Source organism: Eptesicus fuscus, chromosome 19 (genome assembly GCF_027574615.1).
Source record: "Eptesicus fuscus isolate TK198812 chromosome 19, DD_ASM_mEF_20220401, whole genome shotgun sequence".
NCBI classification, from domain to species: domain Eukaryota; kingdom Metazoa; phylum Chordata; class Mammalia; order Chiroptera; family Vespertilionidae; genus Eptesicus; species Eptesicus fuscus.
In genome coordinates, this window is record NC_072491.1 from 26832978 (window position 1) to 26854310 (window position 21333).

The 21333-nt window shown below is 44.4% G+C and overlaps 1 protein-coding gene across 1 annotated transcript in view; it reads right to left on the minus strand.

The window, feature by feature from the left end:
• Window positions 1–19146, minus strand: part of SNTB1 (syntrophin beta 1) — a 197736-nt gene extending 178590 nt beyond the window's left edge. Inside the window, exons 1-2 of the mRNA XM_008143357.3 lie at window positions 19098–19146; window positions 17827–18624 (exon numbers count right to left, since the gene is read on the minus strand). Coding sequence (XP_008141579.2) covers window positions 17827–18397 — 571 coding nt within the window. The 5' untranslated portion in view covers window positions 18398–18624; window positions 19098–19146. The remainder of the gene's footprint in view (window positions 1–17826; window positions 18625–19097) is intronic.
• Window positions 19147–21333: the final 2187 nt, after the last annotated feature.

Genomic DNA, 21333 nt, shown 5'->3' on the forward strand with positions numbered 1-21333 from the left:
GGGCCAAGAAGAAATATCAGCAAACTCCTTGTTCCCTACTGCCCCTTCCAGGTACTTGATACCCTGCAATCTTTCAACGAATTCTGTTCCTTAAGCTTTTCAGAGGCGTGGCAGGTCAAGACACCCTTCCCAGAGAGAATGCTCAGAGTCCCTGCTGAGTGAGCACCAGGCCATCTAGTCTGATTTCCTGAACATAACTGTGTGGACATGGGAGAGACACCTGACCGAAGTCACACCAGTCAGATTCCCTCTCAGAAATCTGAAATTGGAATATGCTTGGTGTAGAAGGCAGTGAAAAATTGTGTTAAAAATAGCATAGATGAGGAAATACATATATTCACAATACATTCATTCCTTCACCAAATATTTCTGCATCGCCTTCTGCTAGCCAAGTACATGGCAAGTCCTATATTGCACAGTATTTTCAAGAGGTAACTATTGGAATAATTTAGCTGAAGCATAGTGTTCACAGGGGAAGAAGAAAAGGAGCTGAGGCTAACATTGTAGCAGGTTCAAATGGCAGACCGATGCTCTGAGGTTTTATCCCGCAGTTCAAATGAAAAGGTGGCTGGTTTCATAAAATGTTTCACATCAAGAAGTCCTCTGCTTCTCCATCAAGTGCTTTTCAAGACTCATACTTTGAATGTAACCAGAACCGACTGAAATACAATTCCAACCCACCCTTTTTATTACTGGGATTGAACTATCTGTTATACCTTGATTCTCCCTGACTCAATGCAAGGCAAACTCCAACAGAAAAAAAAAAAAAAAAGAGAACGTGGCCACTCTGTAGGTCTTTTCCCCCAGTGGATTGTAAGCACCTTGAGAACGGGTGCTTTGTTAATATGCTTCTATCTCTGGAACCTGCTGTAACGCTCTGTACCCAGGAAATGTACAAAATGTATAGATCAGAACTGAATGGGAAAAATACATCACGAGCTTGGAGAGGCAACCGGGATGAAATGAGTCAAAAACCAATCACTCAAGATTTATGAAAGAGTTACCTTGCTGGGTGTGGAGAGTTAAGTCTGGGAAATGTGCCTTCTTTGGCATAAAAGAGGGGGTGGGTGGCAAAAGAGATGGAATGAGAGCCAAATACTTTCAAAGAGCCCCATTATGTCCCAAGGACCGGGTGATTTAACGGTATGCAACACACCTGTGCTTGCCCAACGGCACAGTGATTGAGAAACACTGTTATCACCTTCCAAAGGAAGTTTTTCGAAACACATTAAATATGATAACCTCCTGGTAAATTTTTCCTCAGCTCTTGCAGCAACCACTTCTAATCATGCTGCTGAAAAGCTAAGGCAAGTTGAGACCTAGCAAAGAAGGGGCCACAGGCTGCCCACGAAGAAAAGCTGTTCCCAAAGGTTAGCTATCAGCGCACAATCGAGCAAGCATTCCGCTCAAGGGACCACTTCCAGGTCCCAAACCCTTTTCCTTCCCGAGTCTGGGCTTCTTCTAAGAACTGGGATGATCAAGATTTGGGTGGTTCAGGGCCAAGAGATTGTGCAACTGCAAATCAGCCTATTTAACTTCAAACCGCGTATTGTTTTAATGTGTCAAATACAGATATTTCTAAGGTGATGAAAACAACCCTAATTACAAGATTCTAGAGAACACACGAACAATCAAAGACGTAATCTGAATTTTAATGCTGCTGCCAACGAACAAAAAAATGATTAGGTGTGGGTTTTTCCCCCCCTCTTCACGTATTTGTTGTTTGAAGCACATGAAAGAACTTCTGTAAGTGTGACTAGCTCACAGCGTCTTTCTCAATGATAAATACATGCTTCACCTTATTTCTCAGGTAGGTCAAGGATGATAAATTCTTTCCATGTTGTGGATAGGAAAATGGAAACCCTGCAACTGGCTTCACTATGACCATAGGAGAGTAATATTCCGGAAGTGAAGCTCTGCCCAGGTTCTGCATTCCCCTTCAGGAATCAAAGGGGAAGAATGAGCAAACAGCCGGTGAAGTGGGTATTAAGAAGGCAAATTTCACTACGAGCGAGCAAGAAACTAGAGTGTCCCAAACATTCTTTAGAAAGTTCTTTAGACCGTACGATGTCCTGACGCCTGACGCCACTCAATCACTTAGAACAGAATGCTGGAAACTTTTGAAAAAAGGATTTTTCCTACTCAAAACTTCTCCCACCACTGCACTCAGCCCCCACTAGCCCAAGTTAATGTACAACAACAGAAATTTCCCAGAACTTCACATAGAAAGCTCAGAGGGTAAGGCCTTTGTTCCAAATAGAGGGTCTTCTGTAAAGCCTTAGGTTACTTACAGAAAATCATTCATTCATTCAGCTAGTATCTAATGAGTGCCCATTAAATTCCAGGTACCCACTACATTCCACGTAATCCTCTAGGCATTGAGAATATAGTTTCGAACAGAGAGAAACAGACAAGAATCCAATAAATAATATATAGTATATGCACTATAATATACAGGGGTGGGCAGACGGAGGTTTACAGTTGTAGTACACAAAACAGTTTATTCTTGTATTATTATTTCTTAATTTGTGGTTTTCCATATGAACAACTGTAAAACTCCCATTTGCCCACCCTGTACACTAGAGGGAATATAATAAATATGTACAATGATGTGCAAGAAAGTAATCAGGATAAACATATACAGGGGGAGCTGTTATTAATAACAATCTTGTTCATTGGTTTTACAACTACAGAGTCAAGGTAGCAATTCTTCCATTGCAGATGATAGCTACTCCAAGTCACGTTAGTAATACTAGTTCTTATTAATGATTTAGTCAGTGCTGATTCTAGATTGACAGTCATCTTATTCCATGCCCCTTAACCCCATTTCTTAGTTGCTGCTTCAAACTCTGGTCCCTCCAACATTGGGAATGAGGAGCAATAGTTTCAGAGAAGGAATCACACCCTCCATCCGCTGCTCTTGTCTCCTCCTGAGAAGGGCCCATAAAGGACTATAGCCACAACTTCTGATCAGCTTCTCTACTTATTTATTTTAAAATTTTATATATTGATTTTTAGAGAGAAAGAAATATCAATTTGCTGTTCCACTTATTTATACATCCATTGGTTGATTCTTGTATGTGCCTTGACTGGGATTGAACCTGCAACCTTGGTGTAGTGGGATAATGCTCTAACCTTGGTGTATTGGGATGATGCTCTATCTGTCCAGGGCCATTTCTGGATTTATTTTTATCTTTATAAAACTATTTTCCCATGATTCACCCTCTGATTAGTCTATCTCTAGTGACTGGTGGTTCTGTCACTGGCTGGCTGCAGGCTACAATTTCGAAAGCCATGTAAATAAGGTTGTCAGCTTTGGCAAATAAAAGCACAGGATGCCCAGTTAACTTTGACTTTTAGATTAGCGATTAGCAACAGATTTTTTTTTTAGCATAAGTATGTCTCATGAAATATGTGGGACATAATTCCACTGAGAACAATTATTTGTATCAAATAACTGTAATTTATCCAGCAACCCTACATGTGAAGATTTGAGGGAACTACATTAATGATTTTAACAGTATGGATATCAGGGTTTGACTCATCCAGAAAGTAGAGAAATTGCTCACAAGTAACCGTCTGTATAGCAAGGCTACGTAACAAAGCAGAAAGCTAATCCCCACCTATTCCATGAACACAGATCAACCAGCCATAACCTAGTCATGGCCCAGCCCTCTTTGGTGCTGACTCACATGCCCAGAGGTGATGAGGAATTTATCTTAACACTTAGGGAAATCAGATGGTGTCATTAGACATTTGACAAAGAAAAACGTGCTAGAATTCAATTACTGTGCACTCACTCCTCAAACTCCTTTCTAAAGTTCCATCAAGTTTATCCTAAAACCTGCTCTAGAAAGTGTATGCATTTGCTAGAGCTGCCATAACAAACACCACACGCCGGGCAGCTTAAACAACAGAAAGCCCTTCTCTCCCAGTTCTGGAGGCCAGAGTCTGAAATCAAGGTGTCAGCAGGACTGGTTCCTTCTAAGAACTGCACGGAAGAATCTGTTCCGTGCCTCTCTCTCCAACTGCTGGTGGTTTGCTGGCAACCTTCAGGGTTCCTTGGCTTGTTGAAGCATCACCCAGATCTCTGCCTTCGTGTTCAAAAGGCGGTGTGTATGTGTGTGTGTGTGTGTGTGTGTGTGTGTGTGTGTGCGTGTGCATGCTGTGTGTATCCAAATTTTCCGTTTCCATAGAGTACAGCTCATACTGGAATAGGGGGCTCACCCTACTCTAGTTTGACTTCATTGTGACTACTGACATCTGCAACAATCCTATTTCCAAATGTCACATTCTGAATTATTGGAGGTTAGAACTGCAACATGTGAATTGGGAGGGGGCACATTCAACTTAAAACAAGGTGTGAAATCTGGAACTGTGGTAAAGACTGGAGAGAGAGACCAAAAAAAAAAAAAAAAAAATCAGCCCTAACTGGTTTGGCTCAGTGGACAGAGCGTTGGCCTGCGGACTCAAGAGTCCCAGGTTCGATTCCAGTCAAGGGCATGTACCTTGGTTGCGGGCACATCCCTAGTACAGAATGTGCAGGAGGCAGCTGATTGATGTTTCTCTCGCATCGATGTTTTTAACTCTCCCTCTCCTTTCCTCTCTGTAAAAAATCAATAAAATACATTTTTAAAAAACATCAATAAAACAGCTCTCCATATGAAGCATGGGCAGGAAGACATGTGAAGTGGGAGCTCCAGTGGGACCTGCCCCCAAGAATCTGACTGTTCCCCCTGGTGGGAAGGGCTGGTGAGGAGACAGAGGAAAGCATGCTGTTTTCACACGGTGTGGAAGTAGGCTGTGGCAGATAAGAATGAGCTGCTCTGGGGCCAGTTCAGGCCCTGGCTCTGCAAAAGCATTCCTTACTGGCCCCAGCTTTCAGATTCCTCCCTCATTACATGTGTAGCACAAACTATCCGTAACACTCATTCAGCTGTCCGAGAGTGTCCTGTGCGTTTTCCATCTATGTGTTTTCCATGTATGTTCTGTCCTTACCACTGTATCAAGTAAACTTTCAATGTTCCCAAAGTATATTTTGTGTGCATGTTTTACATTATGTGCACACAAATATATAAACATAAACACACCTGAAAAATTAAGGAGCCGCTGAGAACGGAATTTTAAAAATCAGTGTCTGAGATACATTCTTTAAAAAGTTTCTTCTTTCAGATAATTCTTCTGGCATTTTCAGAGGACACACAATTTATTTAGTACTTGGAACAGTTATAAAGTCATACTCATTCCCCGCCCCTCCCCGCTCCCAATAAATACAGATGATAAGTGTACCATACTGGGAACGTGGTCTTCTGGCATTTTATAATTATTGAGGCAAAGAGAAATTTTTGGAGAGGCCATTTTTTTTTTGTCAAAATGAGGGATATAATGATTATGGGACACAAGTTATAATTTAAAAGAAAATGTACCCGTATAAAAATTGCAAAGCGTGTAAAAAATTTGAAACCCAGTAAATCCATTTCAAAATTCCATTTTCCAAGTGTCCAAAGTAAGGATCAGGATTGCACAGTTGGCGTTGTTAATTTAGGCCCTGTTTCAACCAGGATTGATATAATAAAGGCCTATGGTCAGGAGGCATTCTTAAGTATTTGTTCACCCAATGCCATGTCCATTACTTTACAATCAGTAAATCTTACCAACTGAAGCTGCTTGTTTCTGCCTCTGGTCCCTGACTAATAACCAACAAACAACTGCTAATGGGTCAATTCTGTTCTGCTTACTGATGATTTTAAGATGAGCGAGACCTAATTCCATTTCTTAGGATCATTTTGTCTAGTGCAGGAAGACAAATATAACAACCAACACACTTTAAACTCTTTGTGTCAGATACTGTATCAGGTTCTGTATTAACTATTTTAATTCTCACCTCAACCTTTATGGAAGTACATTGTTATCCTCACATTTCCAGTGAGAAAAGTGAATTCTTCACCGTAAGGCGTTTGCCTGAGGTCACAAAGCTAGTTTGTCTACTTTGCTCATGCCCAGTCCAAGCTCTGGACCGTCACTTTGTGACTCGATGGTTCCTTTGTTGCCATAACAGAAACAGTGTTATGAAAAGAGAGGTGTGCTGTTAAGGTGTTCTGTGTGCTCCAAAGCACCAATAAAGGAAAATCAGTCCCCAAGACCCAGAGACTCCAGGCAAAACAGGAAAGGGATCTCTTCCGAATGGCAACAAGAACTTCAGTTGCCCACCTTAGATCATCTCTGCTCACTCTGGTGCCCCGTGGACCCAGCAATTCTGGAAACTGCTGAGGGAAAAGGATAGCAAACTTAGACTATCACACCCCAAGTATCAAGCCAATGAGAGAATAGATAGCTTCATACACTTACCTCCCAAAAATTCTTTCTCAGGAAGCTACTCAAGAATGTGTTCCAGCAGCCCTAGCTGGTTCGGCTCAGTGGATAGAGCTCAGCCTGCGGACTGAAGGGTCCTGGGTTTGATTCCGGTCAAGGGCACATGCCCGGGTTGTAGACTCGATCCCCAGTAGGGAGCATGCAGGAGGCAGCCGATCCATGATTCTCTCTCATCATTGATGTTTCCAACTCTCTCTCCCTCTTCCTTCCTCTCTGAAATCAATAAAAATATAAAAAAAAAAAAAAAAAAAAGAATGTGCTCCAGCAAAATGAGGGAGTAAACCAAAAGTAAAGGTGACAGTGAGTCCAGGAAAGGAGACCCAGGAGAAAGCCAAGGACAGCCTGAGGAAAATGGCTATGCACCAGGCTGGGAGAGAACCAGTCCAGAGGGGCAGGGTTCCAAGAAAAAAAAAAAAAAAGAATGGGTAGATTATTTGTTATGTGTGAGCATTTGAAAAAAACACTATTGCTAGAGATTCGATAAATCTGATACTGCATTTTGAAAAAACAAACTTGAGATAGGTATAAGAAAATTAAGCACATAGAAAAAAAGAGAAGCTATTAGTAAATGCAAGAAACCTGATCAGAGAATATTACTTGGCTGAAAAATGGAATGATACTGACATAATTATAATTTTATCAACATAGGCTGATCTGGTTAATAATGGCTGACATTGATATATCAAGATAGCAGTATAGACATATTATTTAGAATATTAGAATATACACTGAGTGGCCAGATTATTATGATCTCTAAATACATAATAATCTGGCCACTCAGTGTATATCCTATATAATAAAAGGTTAATATACAAATTGTCCCCTCGATCAGGAGTTCGACCAGCAGGCAGGCCGGCCAACCTCCCATGTCCCCTCCCCCTGGCCAGGCTGGCTGGACCCCACCCATGCACAAATTCATGCACAGGGCCTCTAATATTAGAATATACACTGAGTGGTCCGATTATTATGATCTCTAAACACATAATAATCTGGCCACTCAGTGTATATCCTATATAATAAAAGGTTAATATGCAAATTGTCCCCTCGACCAGTGTGTGTGTGTGTGTGTGTGTGTGTGTGTGTGTGTATATATACTGAGTGGCCAGATTATTATGCGTTCAGAGATCATAATAATCTGGCCACTCAGTGTATATTATAATATATGAATACATAAGTGATATGTAGATATATATTTAATATAAATAATATACCTATACTGCCATTATAATATATTTTAATATGAAAATATCTATTTTAATATTAGGATATATAATTTAACATGTGAAGCAAGAGAAATAGTATAAGGAAGGCAGGCAAAGGAATGCTCTAAGCATTAATTATTTTGATTTAGACAAATTCTAAAATGAAGTAGAAAACAGAGGACAATATATGAATATTGCAAGCAAAATGAAAAGTCATTAACCTTGATAATCATTGCCGATGAAAGGATGTTTCAGATGAAAGCATTTGAAATGCAGGCCCTGAAATAGCCAAATAACTACCTAAATTTTAAATTTCACTTTGCTTATGTAATCCTACTGCGTAAGTCACTCTTCTGTGGAGCATTCCTTTCCATTTCATATACCCTTGGTATTCCAAAAGTTCTGTTACAGCATTTGCTCCTTTATAACTTACTGTTACTATTATTATTACAATAAAATTGATTGGTATTTTACATAAAAGTAATTCATCACTCTACACCTGCCTCCCCTCTGGACTATTCTATTTTAGAAGAGCAAGAGGTTCATCTCATTCCTCTGTAACCCTTGCTTTCTTGTACCAATAAGGTCCGACCTTACAAACATTTAAAAGAAAATGTATTCCAATGACTACTTGTGTCATTATGGTACACCGTATCTCATCAACTCAAACTGCCCATTTATTTAACATTTTATCTTCTCTGATGTGGGAAATGTGTCTTCTAATTGCTGCAGGCTTGGATGGAAGCCGAGTTCTTGTAGAAAGTCTTTACAACTGGTCCTGTTGTTCATCTGGGGGGCCCTCCTAACCTGAGAACACTTTAGATTGAATTCTCTGCCTAAGTATTTTTTTAAACTCACACTGACATTGGAAATTCAGACCTAAATATTTATTAGAACCAACTTGCAATTCAAAATCTTAGGCAATATCGTTTTTCTTCCTTTTACCAGTAGCAAATGTGAGAGGTGTGAGTTTGTTTGCTGTTCCTTTCCATGTGATGGGTTTATTTTTCATTTATTCCTGCACAGAAGAGACAGCCTTTGGGTCTCCCAAATGGAAGCAGGTTTCCTATATGATTCTCCATCTTAGACCTTTTTGCTTTCTTAAGGACACATGAACAATGATCTGTCTTCCACTGGATGGCCTCCAGGGTTCCATGAAATACAATACTAATTAACAGAATTAAAAAACTATAATATAATGCTGGCTTAGTAACAGTTACGTAAATATTTTACATTTTTAATAAAAGAAACATTGGTCTTCTTTGGGCTAATAAGATTCCTATAATTACTAGCAAATGTTTCAGAGAATTTTGAATTTTGCTGTGTAGATGAAGTCCTGACCCGCCGGCTTTCCCTTCACAAAACACTTTTCGGTATGTTCCTGCATATCAGCACTTTAAGACATGGTTCACATTTGCCCACCAAAAGCCACGGCAGCCTACACTGTGGTTGGGTTGATGGGAAACATCTGAGGCTCCTAAAAATCATCAATGAAATAGACCCTTGTTAGATCATAATTCACCCCTATAGGCAGAAGAACCAGGCCATCAGTTGTATCACTTGGCTCCCTAATATAGCAATCCCCAAACCGCCCCTTGTACCCCCAACAGACTGCCTATAACATATGGTTGAACCCTTTCTCTGAAAATAATACTTAGCTAAGCATAAGATGTGACATATTACATAGTAATTATTGAGTGCTTACTATGTTCCAGGCCATGAGCTAACCACTTTACATACATAGTCACTACTCAGAATGAACCTACTGATTAAGAAATTGAGGCTTGTAGTTTAAGGAACTTGCGCAGATCACACAGATAGAAAGAGCTAGAACAAGAATTTAAGCGCAGACAGAGTAACTGCAAGGCCCACCCTCTAAACCACTGCACAATACTGCTTTGAGGGGGAAAAAAATTGCCATGGGAAGAAACAATGTGAACAGCAATGCAAACACACTAGATATGTCGATTGCATTCATGCTCAGCAACCCGTCCAAGCTGAGGTAGATCTTTGCACATTTACCCACGTGCTAAGAAAGATGCTTCAAACCACAGGAAGAGGTAGTTTTAAACAGCAAAAGTATGGGTCATCTTTTTCACTTCCATTATAATAACCATTAATCGTTAACTTTTTCCCTTGTCTATCCCACTTTTGAGAGCGGGGCTCATTTGCCCGGGGTCTGTTAGGACACTTCATGGTGTGTATTCCATATTTTCTCTTACGTCTCACTCTGCAGGCCAGAGCTGAAGGCAAGCCTTATTATAGATCAAAGCCAGTGAAGTGGGTAATGAGGTTTGGTGTATAAAAACACTTGGTATAAATGCAGAGGAAACTCTGGCTTTTCTTTAACATTAACTGCTTGGAAATGCATCATTTGAAATAGAATTCTTAGTGGGCCACTAGCTCCTGAAGAATAATTTCCCTCCCCCGAACAGACCACTGCTAGCTAGACGCCTTTCACAAACGCGGAGCCCCGTGTAGCGAGTTATTTTTAATACATACTCTACGGGGTGACAGCTAAAACGCCCCACTGAACGGGAAGAGCATCACCCACCACGGCGGAAACAGAATTGAAGGGCCGTGCACACCACCGTCACTTAAGGAATATGGTCTGAATTCTCAGGCTGATACCGAACCTCGAAAAAGAAACAATTAAAATATCTAAGCAGACAGTTTTCATCTCCTCGGGTAGAAAGCGCTCTTACATGTTCAGACTTGTAGGTCCCTGAGCCACAGTGGGGCAAAGGAAAGGTGGCTCTACATATACCATTAAAAGGATAATTAGCTTTTCCAATAACTTTTAAATTCATGTCTGGCTCTCTTCTGTCAGCTGTCTATCAAGACTGGTCTATGTTAAGTAAGTGCTTCCTAGGTCTATAAAGTCACTTCTTTATTTCTCTTCTCTCCGGACACAAGGTACCATTTTCATTATGTTTATCACCATCGTCCAACAGTATGAGTGGTGGAGGGTAGAAGTCATAAAAAAGGGTCATTAAATGCTACAATACCCTTCCTCCCTCCCTCCTTCATTCCCTCCCTCCCTGCCTTCCTACCTTCCTTTCATCTGTCCTTCACTTTTTTCCCCTTTTAACACATTTTAACAACCTAACATGTGCCAGGTACTATGCTATATATGGTGGGGTTAAAATCACACTATTTGTATTATTAATCTCAAATAATTCATAATCAGCCTCTTAAGCACCACCTCATGAATGACTGGAAGCTCTCTGAAATCAGAGGCCATGCCTGGTACCTTCTAGACTTCTTTCTCTCCATGGCATGATTCTTGCATTTGTGTAGTATGTGGCAGGAAGAGCTTGATGGGGTGTGAGATAATCTAACGTCCAGCTCCCTCATTCACAAGGTAACTGCGGATACATCCTACATCCCCTAATCGCTAGCACTTCCATTTCCTCCTGTGCAAAAGGGAGATCATAATACCAGTGGAACCACCCACGGAGAGAGAAAGGACCACTGTGACAAAAACCTAATGTCAGTGAAGCCACGTTACAAACCTAAGTCTTGCTCAGGAAGGCGCTCCTAAGTATAATTCAGGGTCAAGTGGCTGAGTAGCAGGGCAGCTGAGTGGGCACAGAGAGCTGGGTCATTTGACAAGAGCCTTGCCCCTCAGCAAGGTCTGAAGGTCACCTGCCCGCACAGCCACACTAAGTTATAGCCACAGTGTGACACGTGCCCTGCCCTAGTGGCACTGTGATATCAGAAGGAGGATCATCGAGCCATGACGATGTCATGTCTTCCACCCACAAATTTAATGCCTTTCCCATCTTAAGTATGTATCGTGTCCTGTAGCCACAACCTTTGCACTTTGAGGTGTGAGAGCAAAACTAGCCTGAATTTCTTTTTTCCTTCTTCACAATTTCATTGATAGAAGATTCATTCTTACCCACCTCAGCATATGATTTTTTTTTCTTTCATTAAGTCAAGAACTTTCCCCTTTTCACTTAAAGGAAGCACTTTATGGCTTCTTGTTAGCATATCCAAGAATGGCCTGCATCACTATCCTTGCACTCTGGGCCATTATTAAGTAAAATAAGGGTGACAAGGACTGTGATACCACGACAGTGAATTTGATAACCAAGACGGCTACTAAGTGACTAATGGGTGGGAGCATCTACAGCGCGGAGATGCTGGATCAAGGGATGACTCACATACCTGGCTGGACAGAGCAGAGATTTCATCACGCTACTCAGAATGATGCACAATTTAAAGCTGATGAATTGTTCTCATCTGGTATTTTCCATTTAATATTCCTGGATCATGGTTGACCGTGGGTAACTAGAACTGAGGAATGGGAAACTGCAGATAAGGGAAATACTGTTTTCCTCATCAGACATACTAGCCCTGCTGCTGGCCGTCTTCCATTAAGAGGGGAGGAAAACAAAAGTGATGAGACACCTGGACCCAGCTGTCCCTGACACTCAGGGGATCCTTGCACGTTTCTCCTCCGTTCCTCCTTTTGAGTTGGGTCACTGTCAAACACACCTAAAAGTCTTGACTCATACATACACTACCCACAAATAGGTCACTTAATGTCTATGAGCCTAAAACTTCTTTATCCCCTATAAAATAGGGATGATGATGATGGTGATGATGATGATGATATAAGTGATGATGATTATAATGAAGGGGATAATAATGACCTTCACAGGGTTACCAGAACATCAAATGAGGTCATAATTGTAAAAGTGGCTTGTCAATACTGATGTCTGTAGTTGTCATTTATGCTACTCAGCATGGTGTGCAATTTAAAACTCATGCATTGTTATTTCTGGAATTTTCCATTTAATACTTTCACACCATGGCTGACTGTCAGTTACTGAAACCATAGAAAATGAAACCGTAGCTAAGGGAGGACTACTGTAATTTGTTATAACAGCAATCGAAAACTAAGATTCCAGAAGACCTAATTGAGACAAATCATTGCCCCTCTAGACACTTCACTCTCCTAATCCTCACTGAGGGTAAGCCCATCCCTAATCTGCTTATATTATACGGCTGTTTATGAGGCTCAAAAGCTAAATGGGCTGTGTTTGACTCTCAGCCTCTGCATTGTGTTTCTTTGGCAAGTGCCTTAACCAATCAGTGCCTCAGTTTTCTCATCTGTAAAATAGACATACTAATAGTATTGGGTCATTGTAAGAATCAATGATTTAGTCCATGTAAACTGCTTAGAACGGCATTTGGCACAATGTAAGTATTAGGTAAGTGTTATAGCTATTATTATGTATATAAAAAAAGAGCTTGCAAAAAGTTAGACATGAACTGGTAAAGTAGTATTAGCATTCTTATAGAACACTGATTCTCAAGAGGGTGGAGGGCCAATCCTCCCCTCCCCACTAGCAGTTCAGAAATTTGCGGAGGCACTTTAGAGGGTAATGGGATGGGAGGTTGGTATACTACTACCATTTAGTGATAGGAGCCAGGAATTCTAGACATCTTGCAATACCAGGGGCCATCACTTAACAGTGCAAGCTTTTACCAGATCCCAAATGACAGCACAGACTCCTACCCATCTTCATCTGTATCCGTGCATTGACGGTGACTTTACAAACAAGTCCTAGCATCTGTCTCCTTCACTATGACCTCTGGTGTAGTTGTGTCGTGCATTTATCTACTGAAGCATTTTGAACAATAGCTTCCCCATCATGTTCATGTTAACAGTATAATAGTAACAGGGCATTACATTGATTTTTAAATTTAAATTAGAGTTAGCTTATGTGATTTGTGAAATTCTAAAATGGAAAAAATATATATATTCTGGGTGTGAACTGATAGGATTTGAGATGAAATAAGGTTTACATGGGGCTTACCCCAGGCACCTCACTTTCTAATGAAGAAAATCAAGGCCTGAAGACATACAGCATCTTGTAAAAAGAGTAACTGTTAGTTAAAAGATAAATAATCCAAGTTTCAAGACTCTAATTACGGAGTTCTTGGGTGTTCTTTAAAAATCTGTACATCCTTACAAAAACAAAAAAAGGATCTGTACATCCCATATAAAGTAAGATTCTTTAAAGATCAAATTCTCATCCCAATCCTGAGGTTTTACGCCAGCGAAATCACTGTCCTTTCCTTGCACCCCACATCCCTACCCCCCTACCCCCACTTCCACCACTGGAGAAAGTGATTGTGAAAGTCACCTTAGATCGGCTCAACAGCCAAGCATTCCTGGGAGCAGTCTGGGGGGAGAGCTTTGATGTACAGGGTTAACGTCAACAATTGTCTCTGACTTTCTCCTTTGACTTTCCACTTTTTCTGGGTTAGTTCCAAAGGAGACCTTTTGGACCCAGAGATGATTCTGTCCACCCCCAACCAACCTCCACATCCCAATATGAATCTTCCAGAATATTCTGTACGCCTCTGACACAGTTATGGAGAAACTAATTTTGTTGTAACTTCAGTTGACATGTTTCAAATTACTAATTTTATTAATATTCTAAGGGGGAAACGAACACCTCCTACCTTCCCTACGCAGAGCTGCTGAGGCTGTTTATGTAGGTGTGTCCTGCCCAACCCAGAGGGTGCCATTCACATGGTGGCCCATGTGTATGGTACCCCCTGGAGTTAAAGGGTTCCATATCTGCATGGCTACATGCAGGGTGCCTGCTCCCACTCTCTAACATGGGAAATGAGTTCATAGTGTGAAGATGTTTGATACTAACGTTGTTGAATATTCAGTTAAACACTGACTTAACTGGCACAGTTTATTCACTATTTTAAGTTGGAATTATAGTCTAGTCTCCTTGCTGGCCCTGTGTTCAATGATGGAGGCCCTGTCTCATTGTTAAGTTGGGTCACACAGAAGCAGCTCCATTTTCATAGCCAGAGAGACTTGGTGCATTAGGGTTTTAAGGCTCAATTCTCCTTCCTGTCCCTCCTTTCTGAGTAGCCCACACAATTTCTATTTCCTGTTCAGGGCTGTTCCAAGCACTTGAGCATATGTGAGGAGTGGGGAAGATACCCTGACCCAATCACTGATGAGGCTCCCACTGACCCAAGCTCACAGTTCCACCCAGAAGCTCAGAGCATCAGTTTCACCTAGTGCCGTGGTCGGCAAACTGTGGCTCGCGAGCCACATGTGGCTCTTTGGCCCCTTGAGTGTGGCTCTTCCACAAAATACCACGGCCTGGGCGAGTCTATTTTGAAGAAGTGGCGTTAGAAGAAATTTAAGTTTAAAAAATTTGGCTCTCAAAAGAAACTTCAATTGTTGTACTGTTGATATTTGGCTCTGTTGACTAATGAGTTTGCCGACCACTGACCTAGAGGTTACAAGTAGGAGCTTTTATGTCAGACCTGGAACCCTCTCAGCTATGTTACTTCAAGCAAATAACCTACTGGCTGTAAGTGTTAGCTTCCTCATCAATAAATGAACAAGAGTACGAGCCTCATGGAGTTACTAGAAGGTAACATGAGGGAATGCAAGTGAAGCCTGACACATAGTAAGTGCTTAAGAAATATTAGTACTGGAATGATTCTTTCCCCAGAAGAGTGGTCTTCTGTATATGACAAATTGGTAGAATTTCATATTCAACAAATAAAGTAGAATGAAAATAAGGAATATAAAATCGAGTAAATAAAAAAGGAAGGATTATCCCTTAGAAGAGGCTATTGCATCTTCATTTTATTTGAATTGTAAAGGTAACTAATCACAGCAGGCATTTGATGCATGCTGTTGTTGTTTTTCCTTTTATTCTCAGAGTGCTCTTTCTTCCATAGAGCAGCCCGGTAAAGTAAGCATGCCCAGCCGGGTATCTTTATTCCCAATCTTCAGAAGACACTGAGGCTCAGGGAGGTTAAGATGATTCTGTGGCAGAACGTCAGACTAGAAGGCAGGCATTAAAACTTGCTGTTCAGCATTCCATTTCACAGGGTGTCCCACTAGTACCGGCAGCGACTCTCCACTAGGGGGCGCATGTCATGTAATGGGGTGCGTGCTGGCAGCCATTGAGGGACTACACTAATTTCCATCACCTCCCCCAACAAACAAAGCAAAAAAAGAAATCTAAATTATAAAGTGTATTTGCCATCTGAATATATCTTTAAAATATCTCCTGTAGCCCTCTCGTCCCTCGAGGTGACAGCTGCAAAGCTTTTCCTAGATAGAAATTCTGGAATCAAGATGGCATTGCAGGACGTGAGCGAGCCCTCCCAGTGGTTCTGAGAAGCCCCTTCAGCTGGGAATTTCTGTGCGAAGCCGAGCGACAAAGAGAGGACATGTGCTAGCTGACTTGATGGCATATGATCCCTCCCACCACATCTAGGACCAACACTTTGCCTCAGAATAGGAGACACTCTTTTCAATGGGGCCTCTACTTGTCCTCTTAATGGGAGTCAATTTCTGAAAACTTAGATCGGAAATAAGACCATTGCCCTGAGCCCAGGTGGTTCTTGGCAAGAAGGCCCAGAGGTCTTCCCCAAAGGTCCTGCCTGCAACACCTAACAACGTGTTGTAACAATGTCATGTTAGAAGTTTCTACAAAACTCGCTTTTCAGCTGCTGCATCAGTAGAAGTCGCATAACTGCTTGACTTTGTTTTTTCTTTAAGTTTATTTTCAACGGCAGGGAGTCACCTTTTCTTCCTCTTTTGGGGTGAGAGACTTTTTTTTTTTTTTTTTTTACCTCTTAGCTAAGTCATGATTCATTAAATGGAAAACAAGAAGAAAAGAAGGGACACCAGGAAGGGCAGTGAAATGGGAATGACCTGACTTCGTCCCCCTGATGTTTTACAGTAAATATTGCAAGCTGAGCAGGTGTCCAGCGGTTTAGAGTCCAAACTACACCTGCCCCAGGTCCCACCTGCCCCTTGTCACACAAACCAACACACACTGGAGAAAAGTTTTTTCTGTTTACTTATGTTAATCATCAAGCCAAAGCAAACAGCCTTCCACGTTCTGGATCCAGGGTAGCAATTATGTATGAAGACATCTCACGACTCCTCTAGACAAATAAGAGGGGGGAAACCCTCTGTAGTCTAGGCCAGGAGGTGGGCGGGGACTGGCATCAGCTGTCACACGTAACAAAGCTGGTTTCCCCACTGGGAACTTTCTGTTTCGCACACCAGCACCACAGTGGGTGAACAGAATGTGTACTTAAGTCCATACTAAATGTATTCATTTAGGCCATGACTTAGTGAGAGACCCCGGACAACTCAATCTGCAGTTAGAGAGAAGCTGGGTAAAAAGGTAAAATAATTACACAACGTGAGTGCTGACAGAGGCATGGGCAAAGCCAGCTAAGTGGCAGAGAGGCGGACATCAGTGAGAAATGCAGCTGTGGCAGGAAAGGAGAGTATTATCCACTTACTACACTACTGCCCTCCTGCTCCCCCCCCCCCCCCACCCCCCCACGCCACCACACAACCACAAATGGGTACAATACACACCAGCTATTCTATTCACATTCAATGATCAGGGGCCTGGGCACATCACAGCTCAAGAGAGTGGTTTCTAAGATGCCTCACGGGCAGGGGAAACTGTTTACAAATGTGAAGTTGTTTCCACGACCCTCTGGAAAAATCCCCGGAAAATGCAGGCAGAAAACCCACTTCACCAGCCCCTCCACCCAGCACAACCCCGAATCCAGACTGACCTGCCAAACACCTGGCAGCAGAGGTGAACTTTAGCATAAAGCTGCAACCCACTTCCCTGCCTCCAGTGCACCTCCCCAGCCAGAACCCCAGTTCCCAGGTTGAAAGCAGGGCAGTGGAGAAGGGTGGTGGGAGTTTCAGCATTCAAAAGCTGCCACCCCTCTCTGGCCCCTTTAAGATTCAGTCCTTTAAGCTGGGTTGTCCAGGCTTCAGAGGAGGAAACTGCCAAAGAGGAAAACTATCAGAGCTGTGATTACTCAGTGAGCCAGCTTCCTAGCGTGGATGGTGACTCTCTCTGTCTACCCTTCCTTGCCAGCTCCACTTCCCAGTCCCTACACTCCACGTGGATTATCTGCAGATTACAAGGAGGCGATGTGCACTAAGCAGGGGATCCTGTGCTTGGCGCTTAGTAGGAGTTCAAGAAACACTGGCCTGTCACACACCCCTGCTGGGTCAAAGCCTGGAACAGTTCTAGGGAGGGGACCCGTTGCCCCCATGTGGGTAAAAGTTGTTAAAACTCCAGGTCACCCACAGCACCCCGGCCCCCTGGGGTGTGACAGCTTGTGGGTGCCCCGTGCGGGCGCCCTGGGAGGGTGAGTGGGTGTGCGCGCCTGGCACGGCCCGCGCGCCGCGTTAACCCCTTACCTTCCAGCAGCACCTCCTTGCCCGCGCGCTTCAGCGCCTGCACCGCCTCGTCGTGGGTGGCGTCCCGCAGGTCAGCGCCGTTCACCGACAGGATGGCGTCGCCCACGTACAGGGCTTGGGTCTGGTCCGCCGCCAGCCCCTTGAAGATCTTGCTGATGAGGATGGGCATCTTGTTCTCCTTGCCCCCCTTGATGCTGATGCCCAGCCCGCCCAGCTCCTGCTTCAGCACCTTCACGCCACGCTTCTGGTTCGAGATGGACTCGGGCACCTGCTCGGGCAGGTCGGTGAAGGCGGTGCGCACCCCGGCCGGCGAGTCGGGGGGCTGCGCGCCGCCCGTGCCTGGGTGCCCGGGGCCCCTGCAGAACGAGCCATTGGTGGCGGTCCCGATGCCGTTGTACGCCGCAGCGCCCTCCTCGCAGCTCAGAACCAGGGCGTCCTCGCTCAAGTTCACCAGAACTTTGTGCCAGCGATCCCGCACCAAAACTTCCAGCAGCCCGCTCCGCTGCGCCCGGCCGCCGCCCCCGCCCGCCGGCCCCGCCGCCGCTGCCGCCGCCGCCGCCGCTACCGCCATCTTTCCGGCATTCTTAAAATGCCATGTGATTGCAAAACCGGGGGAAAGTGGGGAAGGGTTGCGCGTGGAGGCCGCGGGGCCCCGGGGGCGCGAGGAGAAGGCGCCGGGCGGGGAAGGAGGCAGCGCGCGGGACTCCGCTCCGGGCGTTCGCGGCCGCGCTGGGCGCGAGTTGGCAGCCGCAGCCCAGCCGGTTCCCCCTCGCCGGATCCTGGGCGGGGTGGAGCGACCTAAAAGAAGGAGAGACTGAACGAGGGGAGGGGAGAGAACACGCCAGCTGCCAGTTGCAAAACCCCAAAGCCGGGGGAGCCCAGCGGAGAGAAGCGCCGCGGACAGCCGGTAGGAGGCAGGCTCGCGGGCCGGGCAAGGGCGGGGTCCGCCGCTCACCTGTTCCAGGCGCCGCAGCCTCGGCGATCACAGGAGCCCGTGGCCTCGGACCCTTCCCCGCCTCCCTCCTCCGAGCGGAGCGCACGTCTCCGCGGGGACAGCTTCCCTAGCGCCTTCTCTCCACCCAGCGCAGCCCTCTCCTCTGGACTCTCCCTTCCCCGCGGGCTCCCACCCGCACTTTCGCTGGATCTGCGTGTCCTGCCGGGGTCCCCTCCCTGGATGCGCCTGAGCCCCCTTCCCTCTCACACCCTCCCTGGAATTGTCCTTCAGTCCCAACCCTCAGACCAAGGCTTGGCTTCTCCCGCTGAGTTCTTACCTGTCACTCCTTCTCAAGGACTCCCAGGTGGACTCAGGCGGAGGCCCAGAGTCCTCTGAGAGTGGAGAGGGAAGGCTGTGTCCCAAGAACCCAGAATGAAATGTCAGCATAACCCAATTCCCCAAAACTTCCTCTCCTTAAGTGCAGGACATCCTCCTGCCGGGTCTCTGGAGAGGTATCTGTTGGCCGGGTTGTTCAGCAGGTCACTGCCTGCCCCAGACCCAGAGACAAATATTCTTCCAGCTCTAATACATTATATGCTCTGCCTCTCGCCTACCCTTCACCCCCCACCCCCTAATATCACACCACGTGCTTCCTGGACTTTCTTCCCAAGCTTTATGCTAAGAAGCCCCCATTTAAGAACTCAGTTGCAGTGGGATGTATCTCAAAAGTTCCTTTCCAAGTTGCTTATTTAGAGCTCAAGCTGCATTTTCCAAGGGAACAATATTATAATTGTTGGTTACCTTCCCAGGTCAATTCGGAAATGCCAAGATAACCCATGTCATAGCTCAACCTCCCAGAGTCCTCCTGGCCCTTCAGCCTCTCAGTTCTATCCCACACTGAGCAGATCTCCTGGGCCTCTCCAAGTATGTCACGTTCTCATGTACCTCCCCTTCTCACCTTTCTCTCCCCTCTCTCCAAAAACAAAACTCAAAAAGCTGCGAATTCCTAAAGATAAACCCAATCCAGCAAGGTGTCAGGAGGAAAGAAATATTGAACACATTTCCACTGATGTGTATCATCACTGAAAGTTCTCTCACCCTTCCAGAATGACTCACACTTTTAATGGAGAATGCTTAAAAAACTCAGACAAACCCCTAAAGGGTGGTTGGTGTTCCAGGAGGGGTCCCCGAAGGAAATGAAAACATTTGTGTGTTTTTTTTTTTTTTTTTTTTTTTTTTGAGGACGAGGAGGAGCAGGGAAAGTCACTGAAGACAGGTCGGTGGGACGCTTGGATGAATGCTTCTTCTTTTCTATAGTTTTCATCCACCAGTTTTCCCAAAGCTTTTTTATTCTCCTATATGAAGGTTCCCAAGGCAGGGGGACTGCAGCTTCTGTGCACAGGATCAGACAGGGAGCGGATACAGGTGACCCCACAGCTGGGTGGGAAAACCAGCTAGGACTGTCCTCTGCCTTGGGGACTGGGGAGTCACACACATCACTCTCCAGGGAGATCAATGTCTGCGTTCTAACCCCAACAGACTAAGTTGGGGATGGGTACCAGAATGCCAGTGTGATGGCTTAGAAATCAAAACTGATCTGCCTCTGGACCCAAACCCTCCATTCGCATCACACCCTGTACCTTTTGCCTCTGTGGTCCAGCAAATTGAAAGTCCCAGGCGTAACTAGAGATAATGTATCAGTCTGCCATAAGATATTGCAGGCTCTGCAACGGTAATTTCTCAGAATCTCTGTGATAAGCACTTTTTCTGTGTAAGCAAACCCACATGGGAAGGAGTAGGTTGCTTGTTGAAAGTAGCATCAGAAGGAGGGAAGACAGGTATTTGATAGTAAACGGGAGACGTGCGTGATAGCCAGAGGATGGTTTTGCCAATGAAATTATAATAACAGACCCCTGTTCTAAGTGCTTTACACATTGTAACGTAATCCTTCCAGAAATTTTGGGGGATACTTGCCATTATCATCACTCCCGTTAAACAGTAAGAAACTGGGGATACCTGTTTAAGAACTTGCCTCCTATAATACTAGCCATGTAGCTAGCAAGTGGTAGTCAAGGTTTGAAGCCAGCAATGAACAGTCTGAATTCAACCACTGTCCTCCACTCTTCTGAAAATACTCAGAGCCTGCTAGCTACAGTGCCCACCTGCACTGAGGCCAGCCTTTCTCTGGGGAGGGAAGCTCTGAGGGTGAAGGCCCTTCTCCTAGACCACATATAAGAGGGTCCAGCCAGTCCTGGCCTCTCCTTTCCAAGGTTAGAGAATACCCTGCACTCCCCTAATTGACACTTTTTTTTCTTCAGACATGTTGATATGTTGAAATGGGTGACTGCTTGGAGTTTGCTGGCCTAGAAGCCCCAGTTTATTCTCTCAGATAGCTCAACATATCTGGCCTCTGATTAGTGATGCTGATTCTTAAAGGTAAACCTTATTGACCTCATTTCTTAGTTCTGGGTGGAACTACCACACTGCAGTCCCTTAACCCTTTGCACTCGCTTGCTTTTTTCTCGATTCCTTTATTCTAATGCTAACCGTGTCCAGTCACACTCGACATCCGA